The sequence below is a fragment of the Kryptolebias marmoratus genome, linkage group LG13 (genome assembly GCF_001649575.2).
Source record: "Kryptolebias marmoratus isolate JLee-2015 linkage group LG13, ASM164957v2, whole genome shotgun sequence".
NCBI classification, from domain to species: Eukaryota; Metazoa; Chordata; class Actinopteri; order Cyprinodontiformes; family Rivulidae; genus Kryptolebias; species Kryptolebias marmoratus.
The window spans coordinates 10,376,193-10,402,762 of record NC_051442.1 but is presented as its reverse complement, the minus strand read 5'-3'; the positions used below and the strand labels follow the sequence as shown (position 1 = coordinate 10,402,762).

Genomic DNA, 26,570 nt, shown 5'->3' with positions numbered 1-26,570 from the left:
ATAACTCCTGTGATCCATATTTTTTATTTTATTAAAGACTTAAATCTTTGGCTTTTCTTAATCATTTTCTTTTGACCTTGATGGATAACATCTAAACAGTGTCTGAAGAAGCCAACTTCTGTTCTGCATTGGGATGAAGGAGTTGCCCAGAGAGTTTGCAAAGTGTTGTTGGATGGCAACAAAATCCCCCCAAAAAAACAACAGCTACATTTTGACATTAAAGCTACAAACCAGGAGGGTTCATCACATGTCCCCCTTTAATTTACAGTTTATTATGTATGTGTGTGTGGACCTGTTTGAAATATTTGCTCGAGAAGTGAAATTAAAGAGCAGCTGAGTGACTCAGTTTGGTTACACCTTTGACTGATAAGTTACTAACGACTGGTGACCAGACTATCTCTTTAACAAAGGATTTCTGCACAAGAAACACCTTGCATCCGTGCAACCCTTCACCAAGCAAAGTTCTACCTAAATATTCCTTCATGTAGAACAGTGGTCTCCAATCCTGGTCCTGGAGGGCCACCATCCTGCATGTTTTCCTTGTTTCTCTGCTCCAACACACCTGATTTGAATCAATGGGTGATTAACAGGCTTCTGCAGAACATGAAGAGGTGATTTAACCACTGAATCAGATGTGTTGGAGCAGAGAAACAAGTAACACATGCAGGATAGTGGCCCACAGGGACCAGGATTCCCCTGATGTAGAAGGTCAAAACTTCTCTCTTCGACTCCTCGAGCATCGTGCGACGAACCGCAGATCTGCGCTTGACTTACTGCGGCGCTGCGCTGCTCCTGATCCGTGCCGGCTGCGTGTGAGTGGCGGGACTCGGCAGTTTGGACTTCTTGGTTCCTGTCATTGAGGTGATCCAACTTTTTCATTAGCAAGGTCATGGAGTCGCACGCCTGAATACACACACGGCAAAAAGAAAAGAAAGAAAGAAAAATGCAAATGAAGATAAGTATCGCTCAAAGGCACACTCTCAAGTTCACCTTCCACTCAGACCTTTCATGTACGGAGCTGCCACCGAGCTCTGCTGAACCCAAACTCACACACGCCTCTCCTTCCTCCAACCATCCACCCTTCACTGCCTCAAGGCTCCTTTAACATTGTCCCTTCTCTCAGTCTGACTGGAGACACAGCCTATAAAGCGGAGGAGGTGATTCGTTCTCAGTTGGAATACTGTAAAGAGAGGACAACTAGGCCGATAAAATGCTGAAGACAGATGCCTTTATGACATGATTATTAAAAGCATTCCTTGAAAAACAGGGGTTTAGGCTAAGATAATTTATGCTGAGAAATGACGTAGCTGCTGCCTTTTTGGTCAAAATAACGTTCTGCTCATGTTGCGTCACAGTCAGAGCACACATTAAGAATGACTCTCAGCTACTACCTCAACAAATCTTAGCTCAATGTCTGCAAAAATGACTGAGTTATAGCCGTTTATGTGATGGCTAATGTTGACTCGCTGTGGCAGCCATCTTGAATTGGATTGACTCCAAAAGTTTATCACTTGTATGTGCACATGAAATTGTTATTTTCTGAAAGGTTCATTAAAATCTCTCCAGTGGTTCGTGAGATATTTTGCTAACAGACAGACACAGGCATACACACACACACACAGACACCAGTAAAAACATTATCATCCGCCTTTGCCTTTTGATAAATTGCTGCTTTTCTGATGTAAATGAAGAGGAATAACTGCGGCGCAGACAAACCCAGCATGCCAGACGCTGAGCCTCACTTTCTCTCTCTGATTATCGGTCGTAAAGTCTGACTGAGACACTTGTTCGCTGGCCTTCCAGGAAATGAACAAACTGCTTTGTTTCTGAGCTCTGCTGCCGGTCCCAGAGTCCCATAGGCTGATAGCAGCACATAGGGGCCCCTTTGAAGAGCCCAAAGTCCAAGAAACAGCCCCCTCACTCACACACACACACACACACACACACACACACAGTACACGCATACATACAAGCATGCCCCCACAATCCACCCACCACTTTCACACATAAACACACTCTTTTTCTCCACTCCCATTCCCCTCAAAACCATCACACTGACCAAAAATATCTGCAGTAACCGACGGCTTCGGCAGTAAAATTGTTTCCTGTGCGTCGCAGCCCCCACGACTCCAGATTCTTACACAGAGGCCTGTCTATATGCACACCAGGGTGCTATTTTTACCCTCACTGTGTGTGTGTGTGTGTGAGGACAGAGTGCAGAGGGCTTTCAAAGATTATGAAATGTTCATGTGTTTCTGTTCAAAGTATCCACATGGGAAAACAAAATGCATGAACGCTAAAATGCCTTTTCATTAGGCGGGCTGGAAACAAGAGCATCTATAAGCACCTAAACACATGTAAAGATCCGAGTATCAGAGTAACAAGCTGGGGTTTTTGTGTTGATTTGTGCTGTTCCACAGGAAATTAAAAGCCTGCAACATTCCTCGAAGGGATGCGTGTCGCCCGCCGCCTTTCCTCGCAGAGTTTGAAACTGAAATCATCTCATGGGGATGGAGAGGGGACGGAGTTACAGCCTTGTGTTGGCACTCAGAGAACGCCCTGAGAATGACTTTCAGCTACTACCACACCAGACGTTTAGATCAGTAGCTGTAAAATTATAGTCATTTTTGTGTTGGCTCATGTCAATTAGCTGCGGTGGTTACCTTGAACTGCTTTTTAAGAGTTTCAAGACAAACAAACACACACAGAGAAGGGTAAGACCATTACTGTCTATCTGACGGCAGTGGGTGGTGCATCCTGGGATATAAGAGGTGCCGAGCATACTGGGTGGAATATGCCATGAATTTAGCAAAAGGGGAATGTACGGCAAAAAAAATGATGTTGAATTGGTTTCTTTTGCTTTGTTTTACTGAAATATCAAAACAAAAAAAATGTCAATAAAAGTCATTAAAAACATCATATTATACAGAAAAACATAGTGTGAAAATTGATGCAAAAAAATACAAATTAAGTAGAACATATTGATGGTGATGCTAAATGTTGATGGAAAACAATCTGTGCCAGTTTTAACAATAAAGTGATTTAAGAAAGTGTTTGCATGATTGGATAGACATAAACATATATATATATATATATATATATATATATATATATATATATTAGAATTCACTTTAAATACTTGTGAATTTTATCATATATTGTATAAACTCAGTAGAAAAGTGGCTCATCTTCAGAAACCTGTAAAATTGTGACTCTGCTGCCCTCTGCTGGTTAACACAGAACATTTAGGTGAAAAGCAAACAGGTAAATTATTGGTCACAATATTTAATCCTGTTTAGGATTTACATTATGGCTTTCCAGTCTGTTGCTTTTCTGTACATTTATGCAATTAAATGGTAAATAATTAATATACTTTAACTACCTCAGCAAATTTTGTGCTATTTAAGCCATTCTTACATCAAAACAAATCGGCTCATTCGGGACATGGTTGCTATGGCTTTTATGATTTGTAATTTATTTACGTTTCAACTATTTCACCTTTGTTTACAAATCTTTTCTCTCTTCAGAAATCCACTGAAATCAGTTTCTTCAAAACCATTTTTCCCTTTTAAATCTGATTCAGCATTGTTGCTCTGTTTTCGTCTTCTTATGCTACTTTTAGCTTTTAGCTAGCATTCTGCTCCTGTTAGCTTTTAGCTAACCTTTTGCTTCTTTCAGATTTCAGCTCGTGTTTTGCACTTTTTAAGTTGTAGCCAGTCCTCTGCTCCTTTTAGCTTCAACAAGTCAGTTTCAGCCTCTTCAGCAAGTCATTCAGCGCTCAGCGGTCACACCATATTTTAACAAACAAATACAATTTCTCAAGTTATTTAAACTAAATTTTAAATATTTAGTTAAACTTGTGCCCTTTGACAGCTGTGAAGGAGCTCGGGACACCTGGAGACAAACCATGAATCAACTGAACTGCTTCTTTTGGTTATTTTTTTGTCACTGTAATCTTTTTATTTTATTTTTTTTAGTTTTACCTGCTGTTCAGCCTCTTCCTCCTTGCTACCTGGGAACTCAGGTTTGCTCCTGCTGCTGCTCCTCTGCCAGTCAGATGCGGCGCCATGAAACGGGACATCCGGCCTCCTCCTCGTGCACTTCCTGTTCCTGCTCAGGGTCCGGCGATGGCGACTCACCAGGAATTCCCTATATTGTAACGTCTCAGGAAATTCGTTGTCGTCGTCGTCATCACTCTCCTCTCCTTTAGACGTGGGGGAGGAGGAGGAGGACTCGCCGCCGTCGGAGCTCTCGTTGACATGAATCGCCCGGCTGCCAGAGCTGCAGTCATAATCACGGAACACGATGGCGCTGGGTTTGTGTTTTACGATTCTCAGCACGTCCAGCGAAGAGTCCTCCGATGGGCTCACAGACGCAGGCAGATGGTTGTCGCTGCAGGTTTCTGCTGGAAGGACAGACGGGGTCTCAGCAGGACAGGGGGACACTGAGAAGGCGTCTTCCTGCTGCTCAGGGGCTGCAGGTTCACACTGTTTTATATTCAGTTCTTCAAATGGAAAGCCATTACAAAAAGTGTCCTTAAAGTGAACCCCAGCCACGTCTTCGTCCTGAACTGTCCCGGGAGACCCGTCTGAACTCCAGCCGTGTCCGTTCGGCTTAGAGTCAGACTCGGCTGCGTCGCAGGAGGACGAGCTGTCCATCTCCAGGAGCTTCCATGTTTGAGCATGAATGGCCACAGGATTCAGGGCAGCACCTAAAGGAGCAGGCCCAGACATGGCTCCCTTATTGGGGGACGTGTCCTCGCAGTTCGCTCAGAGAGACGTCCACAGCCTGGAGGTGAAGGTGCCTGTCCGACCGGACCCTCACGCATTACTTCACGCCTCGAAAACTGTCTGATTTTACCAGAGTCCGCTGAAGGGACTCAGATGGAAGAACCGACAGTCTGGATTAACGTAGACAGTCCAACGCCTTTCACACCTGAACAGGAGAGTGAAGAAGAAGAAAAGACTTTAAACAAACCAGTTCATGTTCTCACATGTGCTCATTATAAAGAATATATGCATGTAATAGCAGCCGATTCCTGTCTGGATTTGCAGAGGTTTACATTTTCCAGCCACTCAAGAAAGTCAAAACACAACATGGTGCCGTTACAGTTTAACCATGAAGCTTACTGAGGTCATGTTCAGTGGCTTTAATGTGCCGCTCAGTTTTCTATCTGTTGACTATTTGTGGCGGCCATCTTGAATCAGTTTCCTGCAAATTTCATTGAAATCCTTCCAGTGGTCTATAAGATACTTGGCAGGTTAATTAGCTGTAGATGTACATCCAACGATTACTTCAAACTTGTCCAGTAAGTCATGAGATATTTTGCTAACAGACACAAACACGGGCTGAAAATGAAGGGATTCGATCATCGTTAAACTCTCATCAGCTAAAAGAAAACATGTTAAAAAAAATTTTTTTTGATGAGATATCGACTCATTTTTACTTTTTTCACAGCAAAATAAGAGGAAAGAAATTCCTTTAGGACAGTAAATGATGAAAATGTAAATGTTTCTCAACAACAACAACAAAAATAAATAACTTTTTTAAAATAAATATTTAAAATAATCTGTTCATAGTACATAAAACATAACTTAAACACATAACACAAAGAAGACGGCTGAAAACTGGTGCTGAAAGGATGTGACCTCCTTTAAGAACGGATCATTTTTATTTATTTATTTTTAAATTTGAAATAAACTGTCAGGTAACTGTCAGGAACCACACTGATCACATACAGACGTTAAACTTAAGGAAACATAAAGAAGATTCAGAAAACGTCTACAGGAATCATTGGATCCATTGGATGGCACTAATATTTATATTTCGTTTATGATAAAGACAAGCATACTTTAATGTTCTCTTCAGCAGAATTTAAATTCTGATGTTTTGGGAGTTGAATGAACCAAAACAAACGTGCCTAACACGTTCCAGTAACATTCAGCTCACTACAACGTGGCAATCACTTTTCTTTCTTTCTTTCTTCTTTTTTTTTTATTTTGGAACAAAGGCATTTTTCTCAAACACGTTGTTTTTTCCTGCTATACAGCTATTCTTAGCTGTCGCCCGCACACCCTTTCCTTGGCTTTATGTTGTCTTTTCCTGTCATGCACGCAGCGAAACGTCTTAAAATGAGGTAAAAATTTAAAAATTAACACCTTCAAACTCTGACATAACGTGTATGCAACGTACCCGTCCTTCACAGAATGGGGGGTTACAAGCGTGTGAACTTTCCTCGTGAATGTTTCAACCAGGATGTTTAAAAAAAACGAAAAAATGCTAACTCTTATTACAATAATGACTTCAAAAGTGCCGTGTGTGTGTGTGTGTGCGTGTGTGTGTGTGAGAGAAAGAGAGAGAGAGAGAGAGAGAGAGAGAGAGAGAGAGAGAGCTTCTGGAGCACATCTGGTAAAGTGCTGCACAATAAAACAATAAAAATCAGATGCGAACATACCGGACGTTTTGACAGAACGCTGCAGTCCGAAGAACGAGGATCCAGCAGAACCACTCCAGCTCCAGCGGCTCAGACACGGAGTTTATTTGGTAAAGATGTGAAACGCTGAGAGGGGAGGAGGAGAGGGGGGAGGAGAGGGGGGGAGAGGCTGAGGAATGTGTTTCCCTCCTACATTACCTCAGAGAGAAGAGAGGCAGGTCCACGGGCAGGTGTTTGAACTGTCAGTGTGACTCGTGTGTGTGTGTGTGTGTGTGTGTGTGTGTTCAGAGAGTGTGGTTATTGAAAGCCAACGCGAACAAAAAAAGGGAGAAAACAACGTAAATCATCTGCTCAAGAAAATACGAGCTTTCGCAGTGAAAACGGTTTAGCTCTTTAAATAGCTGCACCAAAGTCGAAATAAATCAAAGGTCCTGGACGAATGCATATCACCCGCCACCTCTCATACCAGCGTCTTCACCTGAGATCGTCTTCTGATTATAGTTCAACCTTGGCACCGCGCAGAGTATGTGCTGAGATGGACTCTCAGCTACTACCACACCAAATCTTAGCTCAGTATCTGTAAAATCAGCTGAGGTACGGCCATTTTTACGCAGGCTGCGGCAGCCATCTTGAACGGGGTTACCGCCAGAAGTTAATGAGACGCCAACATTCATTAAATGATTACTTCCTGAAATCTGTCTAATGACTCATGAGCTATTTTTCCAACGAACAAGCAGAGTCTGACTTTAAACACAGATCTCATGTGATCTGTTTGCTGGGAATGACTCTCAGCTACTACCACCCCAGACTTTAGCTCAATATCTGTAAAATTCACCGAGTTGTCTCCGTTGTTGTGTTTTTGCTGAAACTGCTTAGATGTGGCGGCCATCTTGAATGGGGATGACCAATCTGGGGTTCAAGAAACGAACGCCCACGCGCTCGGGGACTGGCAAAAAACAAAACAAAAACAAAACATGATCGCCCTTTCACCTTTGGGCCATAATGAATTTCAAAAGAAGCCTCTTAGTTGAAAAGGGCTTGGCGTCCCCCCCCCTTCCCCCTTCCTTCTCCCCTGATCCCTTCCCCGTCTGCGGTGTGATATGGCTCGGGGCAGCGGATTTTTCACCTTACGCACACATTCCTCGACGACTCATGAGGTAATGCTGCAGTTTGTCCTCACCCTCCGTCAACCTCTTCCACATCAAACCCAGCAGCAGCCGCAGCAAAGCCATCAACAGAGCCCAAGTTGCTCCACAGAGCTGTTTCAGGAGCGAAGACCTGAAATGTGTAACGCGTCGTGGCGGCGATTTGCCCGCTGAGGCCTCAGATCCGGCCCTGAAAGAGTGGCGCGTCCGTCAGAACCATCAGACGGCTCTGAGCAAATTTCAGAGCAACAAAAAGCCCGTCTCGTTTGCAGGGACCCGGTGAGGCTTTCACAGCGTTCATCATCAGGATGATTGATCTGCATGAACATAATTCAAGCATGTGTTTCCATGCAAGCTACGCCAACCTGCCGAGGCACGCCTCGTACGTAGCATTCCTGTCACAGGGAGGTATTTTTACCTCAGTCGGTCTGAAGAGGAAGAAAGGAACAGTAAACGTGACGGCCTTTGACAGGTCTGACAGCCTTGTTTGAACGAGAGGCAAAGCAAAATAAAACGTTTTTACCTCCTGCCACTGAGAGGCAAATCAAATGGTGGCCGAGCGTCACCCTCAACACGTACTCTAAGTGTTGTTTTCAGCTTTTAACCAGGCCTGTCATTTCTCAACATGAGAAGATCTGAAGTCTCAGACTGTGGCGTGAAAGGCAGCAGGTGATGTGCATGCCTTCAAGGAATGCTAGGCTTTTATTTTATAACATGAAGCTATACAAAAAAAAAACCCTCAGTATGACATTCATTCTGTATTATATAAGCTGTGTTATCTTAAAAATGTGGGATGTTGATGCTGTCTGAAATCCTCATTTTGGCAACAAATATTCCCGCCCTTTCAGTGAGATAATCCGAAATATCCTCTAATTTGGTTGTGGCGTGACGGTAAAAACGCGGAATTAAGGATCTGCATCTTTCCTGTTAGGTGTGTGTGGAACGGCCCGACTGAAACGAGCTCTTTTTATGGCAAAAGATGTCCAGAGGAGCTTGTGTGAAATGGATCAGAGCATTGGGTCAGATCAGGTGTTGCTTACAGAACAGGAGGATTTACTGGATTTACACCTATTCACTAACGCAGGGACACGGTGTTGCTTGGAGTCAGATTAACTGTCTCACATTCCTTCGTGGTATTGGACCGTTCCGTGGAAAAGATACCATCAAACATCCCCCAGATCCTCCCCTGGACGTCAGGCGAATCCAACGTCTCGTCCACGGGGCCGTCCTGGGTCAAGGTTAGGTGTGGAGGACGCTGCAGTTACAGCTGGTACACAGCAGAGGACAGGTGTGTCTGAAAATAAACAGATAAACAGAATGAATGAAAAGAAATTAATCAGTTTCCGTTGTGTTAGACTCCAGTGATAGTTTGATGTCAGTGAGCTGCAGGAGTTGGGTATGTCCTGGAACATACATGTTTGAACATATCAGAGATCGAGCTGCAGTAACTATAATAAAGGTCACCCCCTTTATTTTTTACTTGTTTTGTTTTATTTTACCATGCTGTGAATGATGTTCTTTTCCTGTTCTGTATTCTTCCATAAATTTTTTGTAATCTAACCACCTTCTTTATGCTTTTTTTAACCCTTCATATATGAAAATGTTCAGTTCGTTCAGGACATGGCTAGTATGACTTTTGGTTTTTGTAACTTTTCTCATTTTCAAAAAGTTTAACTTTACTTTTAATTAACTTCCTCATAGAAATAGATTGAGAAATTTTCAACTCCTTCAAACTTTGTTCTTTTTTTTTAAACCTGCTGTAACATACTCGCAGTATTTTTGTCTTCTAATGCTTTTTTTAGCTTTTAACTATTTTTCTGCTACTTTCAGCTACCAATCTGTTATTTTTAGCTTCTAGTTAGCCCTTTGTTACTGTCAGCTCGCCTTTTACTAACTTTAGCTAACTTTTTGCTGTTTTTAACTTTTGTTACTTTAGCACTTAGCTAGTCTTTTGCTACTCTTAGCTTCCAGCTACCATATTGCCACACTTAGCTTTGAGCTAGCTTTTTAGCTAGTGTTTTGCTACTTTTAGATTTTGGCTAACCTTTAGCTGCTTAAGCTATCATTTTGCTATTTTTAGCTCTGTATTCACAGTTTTTTCCAAAACAAAATGACTTTTCACCAATTACCATTTTTTAAAGTAGCATTCAAGTGACCTTGGTCGTTTTTTTCTGGAAAGTATGTTTGTATTCTTGGTTGTTTTATTTTATTTGTAAAAGAGGTTGAAGAACCTCTTTATGTCTCAGTTTCCTCACAACTTGGTTTTTGTTGTTTTGTTGTTATCTAGTCTAATGTGCTACTGAAAGTGTGTGATTATAATAAAAATATTCCCGGGTCAACACAGGAAGCACTTGTTTCCTAACAAGATGTCTGCTTCATGGCACAATAATGCTGCCTTAATAAAACACGTAACTTACATCACTCTGTCGAAATGAAGCCAGTAAAGGATGACAAAAAGTTCAAAACTACATCCCAATGACTTACATGGATATATATCCATTGCTACAACCTCTCAGTTTTCTATTTTTCACCGCGCGTGCGCAGACATTTTGACCCCTTCCACTTTCCGTAGTTGCAGGAAGCGCAGAAGCGCGGTTGGATTTGTTTCGCGGGAGTTTAGCTGCCGACTGGGTGTTTGTCGAATATATCTATATATTTTTTTACTAAATTCTTATCACAATGAGTTTGTGGTTGGACAAATATCGACCGACATCCCTCGGGAAGCTGGACTTTCATAAGGAACAAGCGGCTCAGCTGAAAAACCTGGTGAGAAGAAGAGAAAGACTTTTAAGTTTGCTAATTTTACTGTTTTTTAGCTAGCGCCGACCACAAAAACACTGTTTTATCAGCGCTACAAAACATAAATAACTCCCCTGTTGGTTCATGTGTTTGCTCATAATACCTGCACTTAAACATGTTTAGGCATCCAGAGTTTATTACGTTAAATTTAAGTGCGACTCTAAGAAGTTATTAATGATTTCAAATGCAGGACAGCTGTCTGCACCATCATTGAAACAGTTTCCAGTTCATTTATTTCACCTGTTCACTTATTAAATAGTATGAGACATGCTGATGGTTGCTAAAGCTATATTAATTTATATATACAGATGCTGCACAGTCAGCTAAAGACAATAAGCAATTTTAACATTGTTTTGGGTGTTGTTTTTTATTGGTATAATAAGCTTAAACACTGCATGTAAATCATTTCCTGTGTGTTTTACTACTCTATTAGCTCAAAGGAACTAAAAAGAAAATGAGGATTCATAAATGTGTATTTTGGACCCTGATCTGTACTTTAGTTTGGGGTTAAAACCATAAATTGCTTTATAATATTAGACAGTACTGCGTCTGTTTTAGCTACTTTAGAACCATAACAAGTATATCTTTCTGTCTCATCTAGAAAAGCAAAACACAATCATACCAGAACGTATGCCGGGCGTCACTCAGCTCAGAAGCAAACCTTCTTTGTGATTCCTTGTTCCAGGTTCAGGGCGGCGACTTCCCTCACCTGTTGGTGTATGGTCCGTCAGGAGCCGGGAAAAAGACCCGCATCATGTGTTTACTGAGGGAGCTGTACGGGCCAGGAGTGGAGAAGCTTCGCATTGAGCACCAGACTATAGTGGTGAGAGGCTAAATAAAGGAAGAACCTCAGCTGTTAAACTGTACACAGCAGAGCTACCTTTACAAAATATCCCCCACACGTAGGATTTATTGTAACTTGTCCTCTCAGGAGTTCAGATCAATGAGTTTTGTTTGTTTTTTTAACAACAGGCTCCATCAAAAAAGAAGATTGAGATTAACACGATAGCCAGCAACTATCACTTGGAGGTCAACCCAAGGTAATTTTAATTTAAAAAAAAAAGATTTACCTCCATTTTTGTCTCCTTTCTGATGCATTTCTCTGCTTTATTTGAAGATTTATGTAATATGTTGACATCTTCTCAGTCAGAGAAGCTTAAACAAAGCATGTGAAGTTTAACACGTTTTCTGCTCTTTTTGCACAGTGATGCAGGAAACCAGGACCGTGTGGTGATTCAAGAGCTGATTAAAACTGTGGCCCAGTCCCAGCAAATCCAGTCGAGCACCCAGAGAGACTTCAAAGGTAGACGAGACAAATCCACTAGAACTCATGAGTTGTGGAGACTGAATAAAGGGTTCATTCAGTGGATGTACGGTGTCTAAATTGTTGTCGTGCTGCTTTTGTTTCCAGTTTTTGCCAGTAACCTTTTCTAACAATAATCAGTGAGTTATTTGGCACTCTTCTCCTCTCAGTGGTGTTGCTAACAGAGGTGGACAGACTCACAAAAGACGCTCAGCACGCTTTGCGTCGCACGATGGAGAAGTACATGGCTACCTGCCGCATCATCCTCTGCTCAACGTCCACCTCCAAAGTCATCGAGCCAATCAGGAGCCGGTGTCTGGCGGTCAGAGTTCCTCTGCCGAGCACGGAGGAGGTGAGACGGTGGGACGGTTTTAGGGTTTAATATCTACTGAACGCGTGTTTGTTCGGGAACTTAACTCGTGTCCGATTTTCTAGGTCTGCAGTGTGCTGACATCAGTGTGTAAAAAGGAGGGTCTGCTCCTGCCCCCCGAACTGGCCAAACAAATCTGCGAGAAGTCCGGACGCAACCTCCGCAAAGCCCTTTTGATGTGCGAGGCCTGCAGAGTTCAGCAGTGAGTCAGGAATCTTCCTCTAGTTTTAGTCATGGATCATTAGCAAATCTCAGCCACATTATTCGCTTATAAAGGCTGTGATAATCTGCTCCGAAGGTACCCATTCTCAGCTGACCAAGATGTCCCTGAGCCGGACTGGGAGGTCTATCTGAGAGACACCGCGAATGCCATCGTCAGCCAGCAGACCCCTCAGAGGTATGAAAAGGGACAGGAGGGAGTGGGGACGTTTGGTCTTCTCTTTGTCAATTAGACTGTGAGATATTTAATACAGAATCCTCTGCTGCTTCGGTCGCAGGCTGCTGGAGGTTCGAGGTCGGATATATGAACTGCTGATTCACTGCATCCCTCCTGACATCATCATGAAGGTACGGTTTCCTACACCTCAGCTCCCCAATCACAAGTTTTCTGCTCATTCAGAACGCAACAAGCTGTCACGTTCCTGTTTCATCGTCTAACAGAGTTTGGTGAAAGAACTGCTGAATAACTGCGACGGACAGCTGAAGACAGAGGTGGCCAACCTGGCGGCGTACTACGAACACAGACTACAGCTGGGCAGCAAAGCCATCTACCACCTGGAGGCTTTCACAGCCAAGTTTATGGCCATGTACAAGAAGTTTATGGAAGACGGGCTGGATGCTATGATGTTTTAAGTGTTAAATGGACTCGTAGAGTTTGGAAGCCCTCGTTGTAACTTCCCAGCATGATTTTCAGAGAGACACTATCAAATGTGTGTTGATGGGTTGGGTTTATGCCTGGGATTGTTGCCCATATCAACAGCTCTGTGCACAGTTCAATGTAAAATGACAAAAGTAGCAGAAAACGAGGATTTGTAGTAAAATGTTCTGGTGAGTCAAAATAAAATGTTTTTATAACATGTTGGCGTTTGCTGCTTTATGGACGTGACCAATCGTAAAATTTACAACCATAATTAGACTTATCAGAAATGTTGCCATATGTTAATTCAGTTCAGTGGTCAGCGCTGCTGTCTTGTAATCCTAAGGCTGCAGGTTCGAGCCCAGGAGGGGCATCCGGCATAAAACGGTTGCCAAATCTTTCGGCGTGAGTTCCGTCTCTATGGCAACCCCTGCAGACGGGAGCAGCCAACAGAACATTAAGTCAGTAGTTGGCAAATATTTTAGCTTCAGACCCATAAGATAAAAATGACCAAGGTGTGTGGCGCCCTCTAGTGTCGGTTTATACTGTTCTCTTTCTTTGTAACAATTGTGAAAATAAATCATCACCATTTATTTAAAGGAGCTGATATGTCAGAGATAATCCAAGGCCTCCTAATTGGTGTTGGGTGACCCATTATGGGGTCCCGACCCCGACTTTGGGAACCATCGTATTAACTTGTGAAATGCAGCTGGAGACCTGGAGGACGACGAGGAGAATGTAACAAAAGGGTTTGAAACACTTGTAAATCTAATTTTATGATAAAAGCACTGAAATCAGAATAAATAATTTATGAAAGCCACAAACGCAGGAACAAAACAAAACTAATGTAACATTTAAGAAAACAGACGTCAGCTGTTTTCAGATGAATGATTATCTGTATGTGATCAAAATATGGCTCACTGTTGTTATTTAGTGAAAACTTATGTAAAATATCTGCAGAGCTTTTTGTAATCAGGTACTTTATACTACTGTGTGACGTTTATCCCTTATCCTACGAGGTAACCCTGAACATTTAATAACCTCTAACACCTAAAACACGAAGCTGACAAGGCCACTTGCTTACTTATCACACAATCCAAACAAGACTTCTAATTAAGCACAGTTTTGATTTTTGTTTTTTGAGTCATTAATCCTTTCCTCAGTAATACTCCTTGTGCCTCTTGGTTGTGTAATAAATAATGAGGCCCAGGGTGATCAGCACCCCTGAACCCACCAGCGACAGGAAGCCCACCACGGGACTCTTGTCCAGAACGCCGCAGCCCAGGCAGGGCTGGGGCGAAGCGGGACACTGCTGCGGAGCGGCTCCCGGGAGGGGGAAGCCGTTGTGTTGGATGATGTTGCGATAGTTGGAGAGCGAGGCCTTGACGATGACCTCCTCGTGAACGTGGCCGTACAAGCCAAAGCCCGGGGCCCGTTGGTCGTTCAGGGCGTAGGCGAAGTAACCCTTGAGGTTCACGCCGTCCAGGGTGTGCGCTGCGGACGGAGGAGGGGAAAACAACGTGTTTTAATCATGCTGAGTCAGCAAAGTGCCTTACTGTGTCACCCTTTTCTTTACAGGGACAGATAATGAGACCAGACTGAAAAATTCAGAGCATAGTTGACATTTCTGCAGGTATTTGTGTTTGCTCTGAGTCAGCTGACCATTCAGGGGTCAGTAACCTACACGCTGTCTAAATATTAAACTCCACAGAGGCCAGGAAGGCGAAAAGGTTCAGCGGCCTTTAAAAAAGGGCTGATCTTTAGTTGGAAAACAGCAGCAGCTACGACATTTCTCCCAGCCTCACCTTTAAGCGCCTCGTTGATGTAGTTGTACAGGTAGTAAACCCGGAGGCTGTCTTTGAAACGGGCCGGGTCTTCCTGGACGCCGTTGGCCATCACGTAGATCGGGACGTCGCTGTAGTGCTCCTTCACCTGTTCGGCAGCAACGGCAAAGTCAGCTTCTGTCACGGTGCATCACAACGAAACAACGGCTCCGGCTTTTACCCAGTTCAGGGCTTTCCTCAGACCCCAGGGCACGACGGGCCGCGGGGACATGATCCACGTGGTGTCGATCATGTGCTGCACCTCCAGCATGGCTGTGTAGGTGTATCTGCAGACAGGAGACGAGACGGCGAAGCAACACAGATTGTTGCTGCGTGAGCCTGCGTGTGGCTGGTTAAACGGGAGGAAATGAGAGCGAAATAACGCTTTTGTCTTACGAGTCCTCCTTGGCGTGGGTCACAAGCTTGGAGCTGAAGTGGCTCATGGCAAAAAAGTCGTACGTCCCTTTAACCAGCCGTCTGTCCTTCTCGTTGAAAACAGGCAATCTGTGGGCATATTCAAATGATACCACCTTAAAAAGCAGCAGACAAACAACAAAGATCCTATAACTGATGTACAATTGTCTAATTTTGTTTGTTCCAATAATTGTGTACACTCAGAAAAATGGAATTTGGGGGGTTGTGTAAACTACACTATAATTTCAATATGTTTTATCAGTTAAAGGAAGCAGGATTTGTTGTATGTTTTTATTTCTATCAATTCAATTAACTTAGCATTTTTTATGTTGGCTGTTTTAGCGGGCCTTGGCACTGTTAGCTAGATTCTTCGTGCCTTAGTTTAGTAATATCACGTTTTAGTAGTTTAGTTATCCTGTACCTTAGTTAGAATTGTCATGTTTTAGCTTAGTTATCTTGTACCTGCATTATCATGTTCTGTAACTTTGTATTGTTGTTTAGTTTAATTTTCTCTCTTGTATTTTGTCTGTAACTTTGTCTGTAATTTTGTTCTTGTGTTGTAAAGCACTTTGAGTCGCCTTGTGCTGAAAAGTGCTATATAAATAAATGTACCTTACCTTACCTTACCTGTACCTATTAAAGCAATAATATGAGATATTAAAGCAATTAAATGTTGGTTAAATGTCACTTAACCACTTTGCTTAAACTTTACTGCTCCTTTGACTGAATAAAGTTGACCTAAGATGCTTTCTCTACTTGCACTTGTACATTAATTCCAATTCCAGGGGCCACTAATTTAACAAACTATTTTGCTCCAGGCTCCAGGAGCCGTTTTGGAGACTCAAATCTCAAATCCACTGCTATCCATGAACTATTTGATGAGGACAGAGGTTTAAATAATTATTATAAGTAAACCATCAGGATTATTTGAACCAGCTGACAAGTTAAGTTAAGTAACTCTTTCCTTTTTTTAGGGTGTGTATTTAAATAAAACTGTAAAACTGAGTGCGGTGGTTTCTTTGACCAAATAAAAACCTCAGAGCTTTCTTAATAAAGCACATTAAGTTGCTTTTAGTCAGCTCTGTTTCATGATGAAGCAGATGAGAGCAGAAATGGGAAATTTAGGCAAGCTGGTGATGTTTCTATATTTGTGCTCAGTGGTGCTTGCTCCGAAGCTTATCAAAGTATGAATAAGGATTTGTTTTGTTTTTTTTACTCGAGCGAGTTGAGCTGACGCAGCCAGCTCCTCATCCCTGCAGGATAGTCGCCGCTGCCAAAGACAGGCTCCGCAAACCAGCCGACGGAGAAATCCAGAACCCTCTTGGCCGGCTCCACGTCCTCGCGGCTGAAGGAGAACGCCGGCTCCACCCAGTCCATGTGCAGAGCCAGAGACACCTGAGACAACAACTGCCAGGTTAGTTTTACAAAGACAGCTTTGTTTGGCTTGTATTTTACATCCATATAGATACAGACAACAAACAGTTCCAGTAGCGACGTCCTACTGACCTTTCCTCCCTGCGTGCGTCGAAACTCACGGTCGTACACGTGCCAGGCCAGGGCGTGCGCCCGCAGCATCTCATGGCCCTCCTGATAGCTCACCATCTCGTCGTTGGGCTCGTTCAGGGTGATCCACATCTTCACACTGCTCCCCAGCTCTCTGTAGCAGAGCCTGGCGTAGTCGGCAAAGGCCTGCGGAGTCTTCCTGAGGGGAAATAAAAGGGTCAAACATGCGCATGCTTTAACGGAAGAATATATTTGACGTGAAGTCAATTCAAAGCCAAAAGAACGACAACTTGTGAAATTACATGAATAAGTGTGGCGTTGGTGCTTGCAAAATGACAAATTGTAGCCTCTTAAATGAAGGAATCCTGGTTTTCCTCAGTCTTGGTCTGTAAAATTTAATATTTCATGGGTTTCCAACAGCTGTTTTGAATAAGTTAAAGGAAATTCTAGCCAATCACTGGGAACAATCCTCCTCCTGCATAGAAGGAAATACGTGACAGTGAACAACCTGAGTCAATGGACATCTACTCCCATGTGGTTTTATGTAGATTAACCTCTTAACCTTTCATTTTAAAGCGTTTCTAAGGTAACATATTTAAACACCAGGACGTCAAAGTGGTTGTCTGGACCCTCCTTTTTTGATTGACCAATTAGGTCCATATATGAGCCCACCACAGCCAATCATGTTACAACTTTATTACTGAAATCCTAGTTACCAGAACAATAAATTGGACTGCACTGCCCCAAAAATGTTAATTGTTACCTTTACAAAGACGCCAAGCATTTGCATGTACTCCAAGTGGTTCAAGAGCAGCATCTGATTCATTTTGGGTAGGCTTTTTTCAGGCGTTTTTTGCTTTTTGGGGGTGAAACAGGTTGATAAATATTACTGATCAGGCACGATGACTGAGTTTAACCCTTTATTTCAGGAAAAGCCCGAGCGCTGTGGAAAAAGGACGCACTGTGGCATCAGCTCAGCCCGTCAGCAGCTGTAACACGCAGCAAACCGTGTTTGACGGGGACGCACGTTTCTCAGACACCTGGGAAAAGAAGCAGCGTCGGCGGCGTTCCCCACCTGTTCAGCCACTTGTTGGCGGCGTCCAGCGGGGCCGGCAGGCTGCTGCGCTGCCGCGTGTGGTGCCACAGGGTGACCACGGGCGTGACGTTGGCCAGCAGCAGCTGACGGGTGAAGCAGCGGTAGTACCGCAGCAGGGTGGCGTTCGGGTGAGCCACGTCGCCCGTGGGCACCAGAGCCGACCAGTTGAGGGCAAAGTGGAAGTGGTTCACCCCCACCTGCCGGATTTCATCCACCTGAAACGACGGAGGACGAGCAGGTTGGTGATACAAACACAGACATCTTAAAAAAACACTTTTAGTGTGGAGGTATTTTTCATGAATTTTGCCATACTTTTTAGGTCATTTTGGGAAAATCACTTGATTTAAACCTTTATAACTTGTATAAAGCACATTTCTTCTTGCACACCTAAATGTTTTGCTGACGGATGACTTGGATTTACTGTGACTATGATTAAAAAACAAAATTATTTTCTTACAAATATCTCAAATGACAAACTTAAACAGTAAAAATAACAAAAATATTACAAACTTCAGAGAAAACCGATGTTCTGCAAACATTTCCCCCGTTTAGTTTTGTTTTTGCCAGAGTTGCATATAAACACGCCTGAGCCTGAAGACTTTCTAAACTGCTGGACCGCCACTCGACGGAGATAAATGAGCATTAAACCGCTTCCTGCTTTTGGAAAAAGCATCAAGCCGGTCGGTTGGCTGACAAACGTTCGGCAAGCAGACCTGCTGTCGGACGGTGGCGTAATCAGCGCAGTGCGCGGCTCGGCGCAAGGGTGGAGCGCTGAAGCCCTCCAGCTTGATCAGCTCTCCGTTGTTGGAGATGTTCCAGAGGTAAACGCTGGGGTCGGCAAACTGGGTGGGAGCCGTCTCCACCTGTGACACGAGAGGACGAGCAGACAAACAAGACGCAATTGAGCCGCACTGACCAGACGGGACAAACTGCTTTATTTAAATAAATTTAAAACCCTATAACTAAAGTGCTGGTTAGCTGTACTGTTTGTACCATACTTTTCTTAATAGCCTCAATATAAGATAAGTAGATATAAGGTAAGTAGAATTATGACAAAATAAAAACGTCACTAAATATCAAGCCTTCGGTGAATCTTTGAACCAAAAGTAAAACAGTGAAGTTAATATTTTCTCAGGGTTCCGTTTCAGAGGAAGCGTTCTTAATTCTTTATCTGACCTCTGACCACTAGTACAATGTCCATCCACAGCTGCACACACACACACACCTGTATCGAGTTGGCAGAAACCCCCCATGCAAAATGGCATGGGAAGACTCCTTGTGCTGGTCTGTTCTCCGGAAGTTCAGGAAAACCGTTTCTGTGGATGACGTTTCTGCAGAAATTGCCACAAAGGAAGAAGTTGGTGAAAATCCTTGAAAATGACTGGACATATTTGCATGGATGTCCCAACCCCTTCATCAGGGATGATCAGAAAGACACAAAATAAGAGACACATCTCCAGCTCTACATTACAACAGTAGAGAACAGTAGAGAACAGTAAGGCTTCTTTGCCGGAGTTGTTGGTTTAAAAAGCTGCATCTAAACTAAACCACATGACTTGCAAAACAATGTCCTTCTGAGCCGAACGAGCAAAGTGGAGACATTTGGCAAAACGGCACAAAGGCAGCATGTCAGCACAAACACCTCACACACACTGTGTAGCACGGTGGTGGAAGGTTAATGATTTAGGCTTGGTTTGCAGCAACAAGACCTGGACTCCTTAAAGTCCTGCTGTAAATAAACATGTGAACCAGCAGTCACAGCAACATTGATCCTGTTTGATACTTTTTTGGGGCTTTTCTCTCGTACCTGTTTTTTATCGATGTATGAACCTACTTCTGCATGATGTCAACATTCAGCTAGGAAAATGTTCAGCTCATGTAGGACACCCAGCTACAACTTTTGGGTTTTGCGGCGGACACGCACCGGTAAAAGGTGGCGGATGTCTTGGGCTCCCTCTTCATGTCGGGAGTGTTGAAGTCGACGTAGTACAGCCCGCGCCGAATGCCATACTCCCTGTGCCACTCGAAGCCATCGATCAGAGACCAGGCTGTGTATCCGATCACGTTCACGCCATCTATGACGATTGCTGGAATGACAAAACACATTCAGACGAGTTTATGCCGGATCGTTTGGGTCCTCACTGTTGTCAGGAACAGGTGGACTCACACTTTAGTGCCTCTGCGATGAACCTCTTCAGGTAGTACATGTGTTTTGGATCCTCCGTCTTGGTGTTACCGAGGACGTACCTGCGTCAAGCAAAACGGTGTGTTCAGTAAACAGCAACCTCCCCCTCCGAAGAAAGAAAAAAGAAAGAAAACAGAGTATGACAGCTTACCAACCACTCTGCACCACAAAGATGGGGGGCTTGCCGTACTCTGCACTGACCCAGTAGAGCAGCATCCTCAGGTCCAGGTCCTCCAGCTGCCCGAACTTCAGGCTGTCGTTGATGAGCTGGAAGCTCAGGGTGGCCCCGTGAGAGAGGGCGAAGAAGTCGGCCGTGCCTCTCACCCGCTCCCTCTCCTCCTGCGTGAAGGAGGGCAGCCGGGAGCCCAGCCTCTCCTTCATGCAGGCAGGGTAGTCTCCGTCGACGAACAGCGGCTGGGCGAACCAGCCCAGGACGTGGTCCAGGGAGCACTGGCACTCCCGCAGGCTCTCCAGGCGGGTGCGGCTGGGCTTGATCCAGTGGGAGGCCAGAGCCATGGAGACCTTGCCCCGCTGGCGGGGCCGGTAGTGGCGGTTGTAGAGGTGCCAGGCGGCTGCGTGAGCCTGCGCCGGAAACAAAGAGAGAGGCTCCGATGGAAACGAGAGACGGCAGAAGAAACGGGACTTTGGGACCATGTGCATTAGAAGCCGAGGACACTCATAAAACATACACAGTGACGCCAACAAACCATTATTTAAAGGCCTGGCATGTCTTAAAGGAATGCATATCGCCCGCCACCTTTCATGACAGTTTCAGATGTCGCTCTCAGAGGATGTGCTGTGGACGACTCATCAAATTTACGCTCAATATCTGTTAAACTCACCGAGTTAGAGCCATTTTTTTGCACTTGGAGAATGTCCTGTGAACGAATCTCATCTACAGCCACACCAGACTTTAGCCCAACATCAGTAAAACGGACAGAATCACAGCCCTGTTCTGTGTCGTGGAAGGTCAGGTGGTTGTAGCAGCCATCTTGAATTGGGTTGACTCCAAAAGTTAATCACTTGTGGATATGCATTCAGTAATTACTTCCTGGAAGTTTCATTGAAATCCGCCCAGTGGTTCATGAGATATTTTGCTAACAGACAGACAAACGTCCTGCTCAATCTGTGAGCGCTCAGAATACCAGTTAAGGATCGGTCTCAGCGACTACCACATTGAATTTTAGCTCAATATCTGCTAAATTGACTGACTTAAAGTGGTCAAATTACATTAGGTGCAAACAAAACCAAGACATTTAAAAAGCAGAAATCTGGTGAAGCGTCAGCGCGCACCTTCAGTAAGTTGTGCCCCACCCGGTAGGGCAGGTCGGGGTCGTTCTTCACCCCGGGCGCCACCACCCCGGTGCCGTAGCCGTGCTGCGCCACCACGAACGGGTTGTCCACCGTGATCCACAGCTTCACGTCGTCGCCGAACGCGCGGAAGCAGAAGTCGGCGTAGTCCCTGAAGATGGCCACCATGTCCGGGTGGCTCCAGCCGCCCAGGCTCCGCTGCAGCTGCTCGGGCAGGTCCCAGTGGTAGAGCGTGACCACCGGCTGCACGCGGATCTCCCGCAGCCGCCGCAGTAGCGCGCGGTAGTAGGCGGCGCCGCGCTCGTTGAGGCTGCCGCGCGTGCCGTTCGGGAAGATCCTGGCCCAGGACAGCGAGAAGCGGTAGTGGCTGACCCCGAGCTGCCGCAGGGCTCGCACGTCCGCGTGCACGTTGTGGTAGCTGTCGCTGCCCACGTCGCCCGTGGCCATGCGGTTCCCGCCGCGCGTAAACGTGTCCCAGATGGAGAGGCCCTTGCCGTCCTTGTCGAACGCGCCCTCCACCTGGTACGCGGCGGTGCCCACGGCCCAGATGAAGTTCTCCGGGAAGGTTCCGTGCAGGAAAGCCTTGTCTCCCGGGTAGGGGAGCCTGCTGAAGCGCCCCCACGTTTTCAGCCCGGCGCTGGGCTTCGCGGCCGCGGCGCCGAAGGCGAGAAGCGTCAAAATGGGGACAAACACGCGCATGGCTCCTGCTTTGGCTGGGTTTGTTTGTTTTGTTTTTTTTTACCCCTGGTCCTGGGTGTCCAGCTCTGGGAGTTTAGCCCTCACTTGACCATGCTTGGAGGCTCTCAGAGACCGAGCCAACCAGCTGCGAACTCTCCAGATCTGTCAATTATTACCCGAAGCACCTGACGCACGAAGGGCTCCGGGAACAGCTGTGATGTTAGGGAGCCCGAGACGATCACTGACAGGGGGTTACAAATAAACAAATACATAAACAAAAACGGGCTCGTGGTAACCGGATTTGTTTTGTTCCAAATCAGCATTATAACTGGATTGAATCAGTCCGAGCGGAGAGACCCCAGGTGCCGAGGGCCCCAACAGGACCATTAGATCAGACAGGCCGACAGCTTGGCTCCGCTTCCACGCGACGCAACACGAGAATCAGAATTTACATCTCTAACCGGATCAAGTCCGGCCGGGCTCCTCACACGGGCTGGGTCAGTGCGCTGCCATGACTTCCGGCTCACCTGGTTGCCTGGAAACGCAGCATCACCGACAGGCTGACACCTGGAGAAATACCTGGGGAGGAGGAGGAGGAGGAAGAGGGGGGCTGGGTGGTGGCTGCAGGAGAGACTCAGCCAGTGATGACAACCCCCCCCCCCCCCCACAGACCACTCTTAAATCTTAAAAATGATTTTACCCACCAACCATCAGTTTCAAGGCTAAATCTTGACGCACACAGATAAAAAAAAATAACTCCAAAATATACCTGGGTCATAAGGACTTTTTAAATATTAAGTTTTAAATGGATTTAAATCAAAGTTAGCAGCAACTGTAACGTCCAGATTCTAGCTGAAATGATTCAAAGGTCCTAATCAAAGCTGCCCCCCTGTCCAAAAAAAAAGACAAATTACTTTAAAATAATAGAATCTAACAATAAAAATACAGCACTTAAAGCTCCGAAACGATCCAGCTTTAGATCAAACTGTTTGCTTTTACTAATAATGAAAGGTAGGATCAAAATTCATCAAAATCTGGAAAAATATCAACTTGAGTTAGAAAACAAAAAGTAAAATACTTGTATTATGTGAGTTAAAATATAGATAAATGAACCACTACCATGTCATGAAAGTATTGCATCGCAAAGATTTGGGTTTTTAGGTGAATCTAACAATCTGATGTAAGGGTTTAACTTATTAACTTAACTTATTAACTTAACTTAATAAGGATTAATATACGGAGAAATATAATTACTGTTGGTAAACACAGTGGGTGCATGTTTTGTTCAAGCTGCTTTCAGTTCAGGTGGATGGTTTCAGCTGCTGAAACACAGCGAGCCTCCGGGTGTTTTTCCGTCGGAAAGTCTAAAAGTGTACGTGCATAAACAACGAAGCCATGTGTGTGTGTGTGTGTTAATCTCATTTACGACCCAGGAGGAACATTACAGAGAGACGCCTGGCAGCCGGAGGACAGCTTGTGACAGAGCGCACACGTTAAAAAAAACACACAAGACCACAACTTTTTAACCTGTAAGACGGAAGAGAGAAGGGGGAGGGGGGGATAAAGAGAGGCCAAACGAGAGTCAGGTTTTCTAGAGAATTATATTGTTACAACAGAAGATCTGACTGGGTGGATGTGAAGCCAGAGTTAACCAGCGGTGACGAACACGACAACCACAGCTGCTCGGGTGACACTTGGTCTAGCGGTGAACACGAACCTAAAACTCATAACGCAACGCTACAGGAATATCCAGAAGCAACTTCTACATTTGGATAATTATCGGACACTTTTGAAGTATTCAATACATGGTAAAAAAAAAAAAAAAAAGAAGAAAGGTTTTTAATATACAGAGGTGTAAACATTTCATTAAAGGTAAAAGGACAAGCTCACGAGGAAGCGTCGGGGCGATCTGCGCGGTTTAAGAGTCGGACACGGAGGGAACGCCGATGCTTTATGGGAGCGCTTTAATGAACATCAGCAGGGAGGCGGCTTTCCAGCATCCTCCCAGTCAGCATCAAACACAACAACAGAACATGAAACAAGACAGAAGAGACTATTTACAAGAGTTACCTTTTTTTTTGTTTGTTTTTGCTCGTTGGTTTTTTTTTTTTGTGTTAAAATGATTTCTACTGAACGTCACGATGCAACACGAAGCAACGACCCATAGCGGACGATGCGGATGTTTCTCATGTAGTGTGCAACTGGTGTATGCAAGTGTGGCAAACTGCTGTAACAGCCGGAGCATATGAAAAATTTAAAAAGTTCCATGTCCATATTTTGTTTTTTGTCTTTTCTTCCTTTCCTGCATCATTTCTCCTTGGGAGGAGACGCCGTCAATGGTTTTTTTTTTTAGCTCATCTTCTGCGCCCGGCGGTCTTCTTGCGACCCTGAAGGGAAACGAGAAACAAAACGATGACAAACGGAGCCGACAGATTTTTTTTTTCCCCCCTTGCACCCAGAACCGGTGAGTTTACACAGCTGAATGAGTACCCTGGGTGTTGGCTCATCTTCCTGCTCCTCCTCCTCCTCTTCGTCCTCTTCGTCAGAGTCGTCTTTGACGGCGGCCGCCTTCGACCGTCCGCCGCGCCTGCAAGTTGCAGAGGGAAACAAACGCCGGGTCAGAGTGACGAACAAGCCGGGAGTTGATGCAGAGAAATCTTAAAGGGATAGTTCGGCTGTTTTGAAGTGGGGTTCTGTGGAAAAGCCGCCTCAGTTTGGAGAAACAGTTTAATTCTGACCAAATCGACATCTAGTCTGAGGTTTATGGAGACACTATTTTACAAATCTTTACAGGGCCATCAGTTTAGCGGTAAACAATTATTTCCTGCAGCTCTGTTGGTCCAACCTGGAGGCACTTCTGGCAGGAATATCAGAATATTTCTGCTCCGGGAACAGTGTAAAGCTGAACTGATGCTGACATCAGTGTCATTTGTAGAAGGACTGTTTACTCTGGATCTGGCCCCGCTCTGACTACCTGTTAGCTTAAAGTCAAACAGTCTAAATTCAACTATTTCTCCAAACTAAGGTTGTTCAAAGAGCCTTCTAAAACAGGTAAGATACTGATTGATGATAGCCTTTTCCACAGAATCCCACTTTAAGAGATCTCAACTATTCTTTGAATTACCAGCTTCGTATAAAACACACTTTTTATGCTTAACATGTCCTCAAAGTGGGTACGGTTCTTTCCCACAGGTAAAACACTGACCCATAAAAAGTAAAAAGAGGACTTTCTATAAAATGTCTCAGTTGTATCTGTGGAATCTGTCAGAAACATCCACTACGCCTGGAGTTATCTATCACATTTTACGTTCTGTATTTAATGCTGTGAACGTTCCTGTTTGCGTTGTGGAAAAGCTTCTTACGCTGGTTTCTTGGCAGCAGGTTGAGCCGACTTGGGTGGACGTCCTCTTCTCTTCTGCGGCGTGGACTCTGTTGACTCTGTTCTGTTGGGCCAGAACAAAATGAACAAATTCAGAGTTCAGAGTTATTTCTTAAAAACGAATTAAAGAAAGAAGACGATGCGATTCTTCGTACCCTTGCGATCGCCGCGGCGCCCGGGCTTGCCTCCCTCCTTTAGGCTTCACCTCCATGTTTTCGCTGCTCTTATCGTCGTCCTCCTCCTCCTCCTCTGCCTCCTCGTCTTCCTCCTCCTCCTCTTCTTCATCCTCCTCCTCTGGCGGAGGAGCTGCCTTCTTGCGCCCCCTCCTCCCTTTGGCAGGCGTGTCCTGGCTGGCGGCAGCGGACTTGGGCGGTCGGCCCCTGCGCCCCTTTTTGGGCGGGCTGTTCTGTTCGTCCTCGGGTCGCGCGTCCTCGTCCCACTGGTCTTCGGAGTCGGCCGGCGGCGGCGCGGTGACCGGCCCCCTTTTGCGTCCCCGCTTCGGCTTGCTGTCCTGGTCGTCGCTGGAGGTCATGCCACGCTTGCGGCCGCGGGGTTTTTCTACATCCTGAAATAGAAGACGTTCGGTTTTAGAGGGAGGTTCCTCTGGGCTTCAAACCCGAACCGTTTCTCTTGTGAGACGCTGCTCAAAGAGGCTTCTTGCTGTAGCTGCTCAAGCCAGAAACCTTCAAACAAAACCAAACAAATCTAACTTCTAAATTTGTTGTTTATTTTTCCCTCTCATCTAGTCAAACTTGAGTGGATAATTTGTCTCCTTTAAAAATTAACTTCACATTTTAATGATAATCGTTGTAACATACATAAAACAAGAGAATCCCTGCATTTGTTATGATATTTTCTTACATTTTATAGGAGCGATATGTTATTAACCCCCCCCGCATATGCAGTGTGCAGCGAGGCTGTTATTGAAGACAGTTTACACAGTTTGTATTTGCTAATCCTATCTTGACTTCACTCCAGCTGCTTGTTTGTGCAGCAGCTTCAAACACTAAGACAAGGATTTATGACTGGCAGCACTCAGCCGGATCGCAGCAACCCACTCGGTTTTCCCTCCGGAGCTGCGCTGATATTTCAGATAAGGTTATGGTTTATTTGTGCAGCCGTACGGACAGGACAGAGTGAAACCAGCCCAGTTTGGTTTGTTTAAGATCCGTACGCTGCCGGGAAAAACAATTTTCCACGGAGCTCACAGTGTTTTCTGCGTGAATATTTAAAGTCGAGTTAAAATAAGCGACAGCCCCCCCCCCCCCCCCCCCC

At 44.9% G+C, this 26,570-nt stretch overlaps 4 protein-coding genes across 7 annotated transcripts in view; 1 reads left to right on the top strand and 3 right to left on the bottom strand.

Annotated features, from left to right (window-relative positions):
- Positions 1-6,562, bottom strand: part of stard13a (StAR-related lipid transfer (START) domain containing 13a) — a 58,977-nt gene extending 52,415 nt beyond the window's left edge. The window contains exons 1-3 of the mRNA XM_025006335.2: positions 6,455-6,562; positions 3,984-4,935; positions 775-903 (exon numbers count right to left, since the gene is read on the bottom strand). Of these exons, the coding sequence (XP_024862103.1) occupies positions 775-903; positions 3,984-4,733 (879 nt within the window). The 5' untranslated portion in view covers positions 4,734-4,935; positions 6,455-6,562. The remainder of the gene's footprint in view (positions 1-774; positions 904-3,983; positions 4,936-6,454) is intronic.
- A 3,571-nt stretch (positions 6,563-10,133) lies between these two features.
- rfc3 (replication factor C (activator 1) 3) lies at positions 10,134-13,126 on the top strand. The gene is made up of 9 exons (XM_017418019.3): positions 10,134-10,344; positions 11,063-11,200; positions 11,350-11,417; positions 11,583-11,680; positions 11,851-12,032; positions 12,116-12,252; positions 12,349-12,447; positions 12,548-12,617; positions 12,711-13,126. Exons 1-9 carry the CDS (start codon positions 10,258-10,260, stop codon positions 12,900-12,902), a joined length of 1,071 nt encoding a protein of 356 aa, XP_017273508.1. The 5' UTR covers positions 10,134-10,257; the 3' UTR covers positions 12,903-13,126.
- A 574-nt stretch (positions 13,127-13,700) lies between these two features.
- kl (klotho) lies at positions 13,701-22,471 on the bottom strand. Its single transcript, XM_017417998.3, has 13 exons — positions 21,221-22,471; positions 20,079-20,509; positions 19,910-19,989; positions 19,667-19,829; positions 18,968-19,073; positions 18,456-18,605; positions 17,722-17,957; positions 16,650-16,845; positions 16,360-16,538; positions 15,126-15,233; positions 14,911-15,016; positions 14,712-14,838; positions 13,701-14,400 (listed from the first exon to the last, which is right to left on the bottom strand). Exons 1-13 carry the CDS (start codon positions 21,935-21,937, stop codon positions 14,066-14,068), a joined length of 2,934 nt encoding a protein of 977 aa, XP_017273487.1. The 5' UTR covers positions 21,938-22,471; the 3' UTR covers positions 13,701-14,065.
- A 1,499-nt stretch (positions 22,472-23,970) lies between these two features.
- The window catches only part of pds5b (PDS5 cohesin associated factor B), a 24,005-nt gene continuing 21,405 nt past the window's right edge, over positions 23,971-26,570 (bottom strand). For all 4 annotated transcript variants that reach the window (XM_017418151.3, XM_017418153.3, XM_025006338.2 and 1 more), the window contains exons 32-35: positions 25,451-25,860; positions 25,279-25,359; positions 24,407-24,503; positions 23,971-24,303 (exon numbers count right to left, since the gene is read on the bottom strand). In XM_017418151.3, coding sequence (XP_017273640.1) covers positions 24,271-24,303; positions 24,407-24,503; positions 25,279-25,359; positions 25,451-25,860 — 621 coding nt within the window. In that variant the 3' untranslated portion in view covers positions 23,971-24,270. The remainder of the gene's footprint in view (positions 24,304-24,406; positions 24,504-25,278; positions 25,360-25,450; positions 25,861-26,570) is intronic.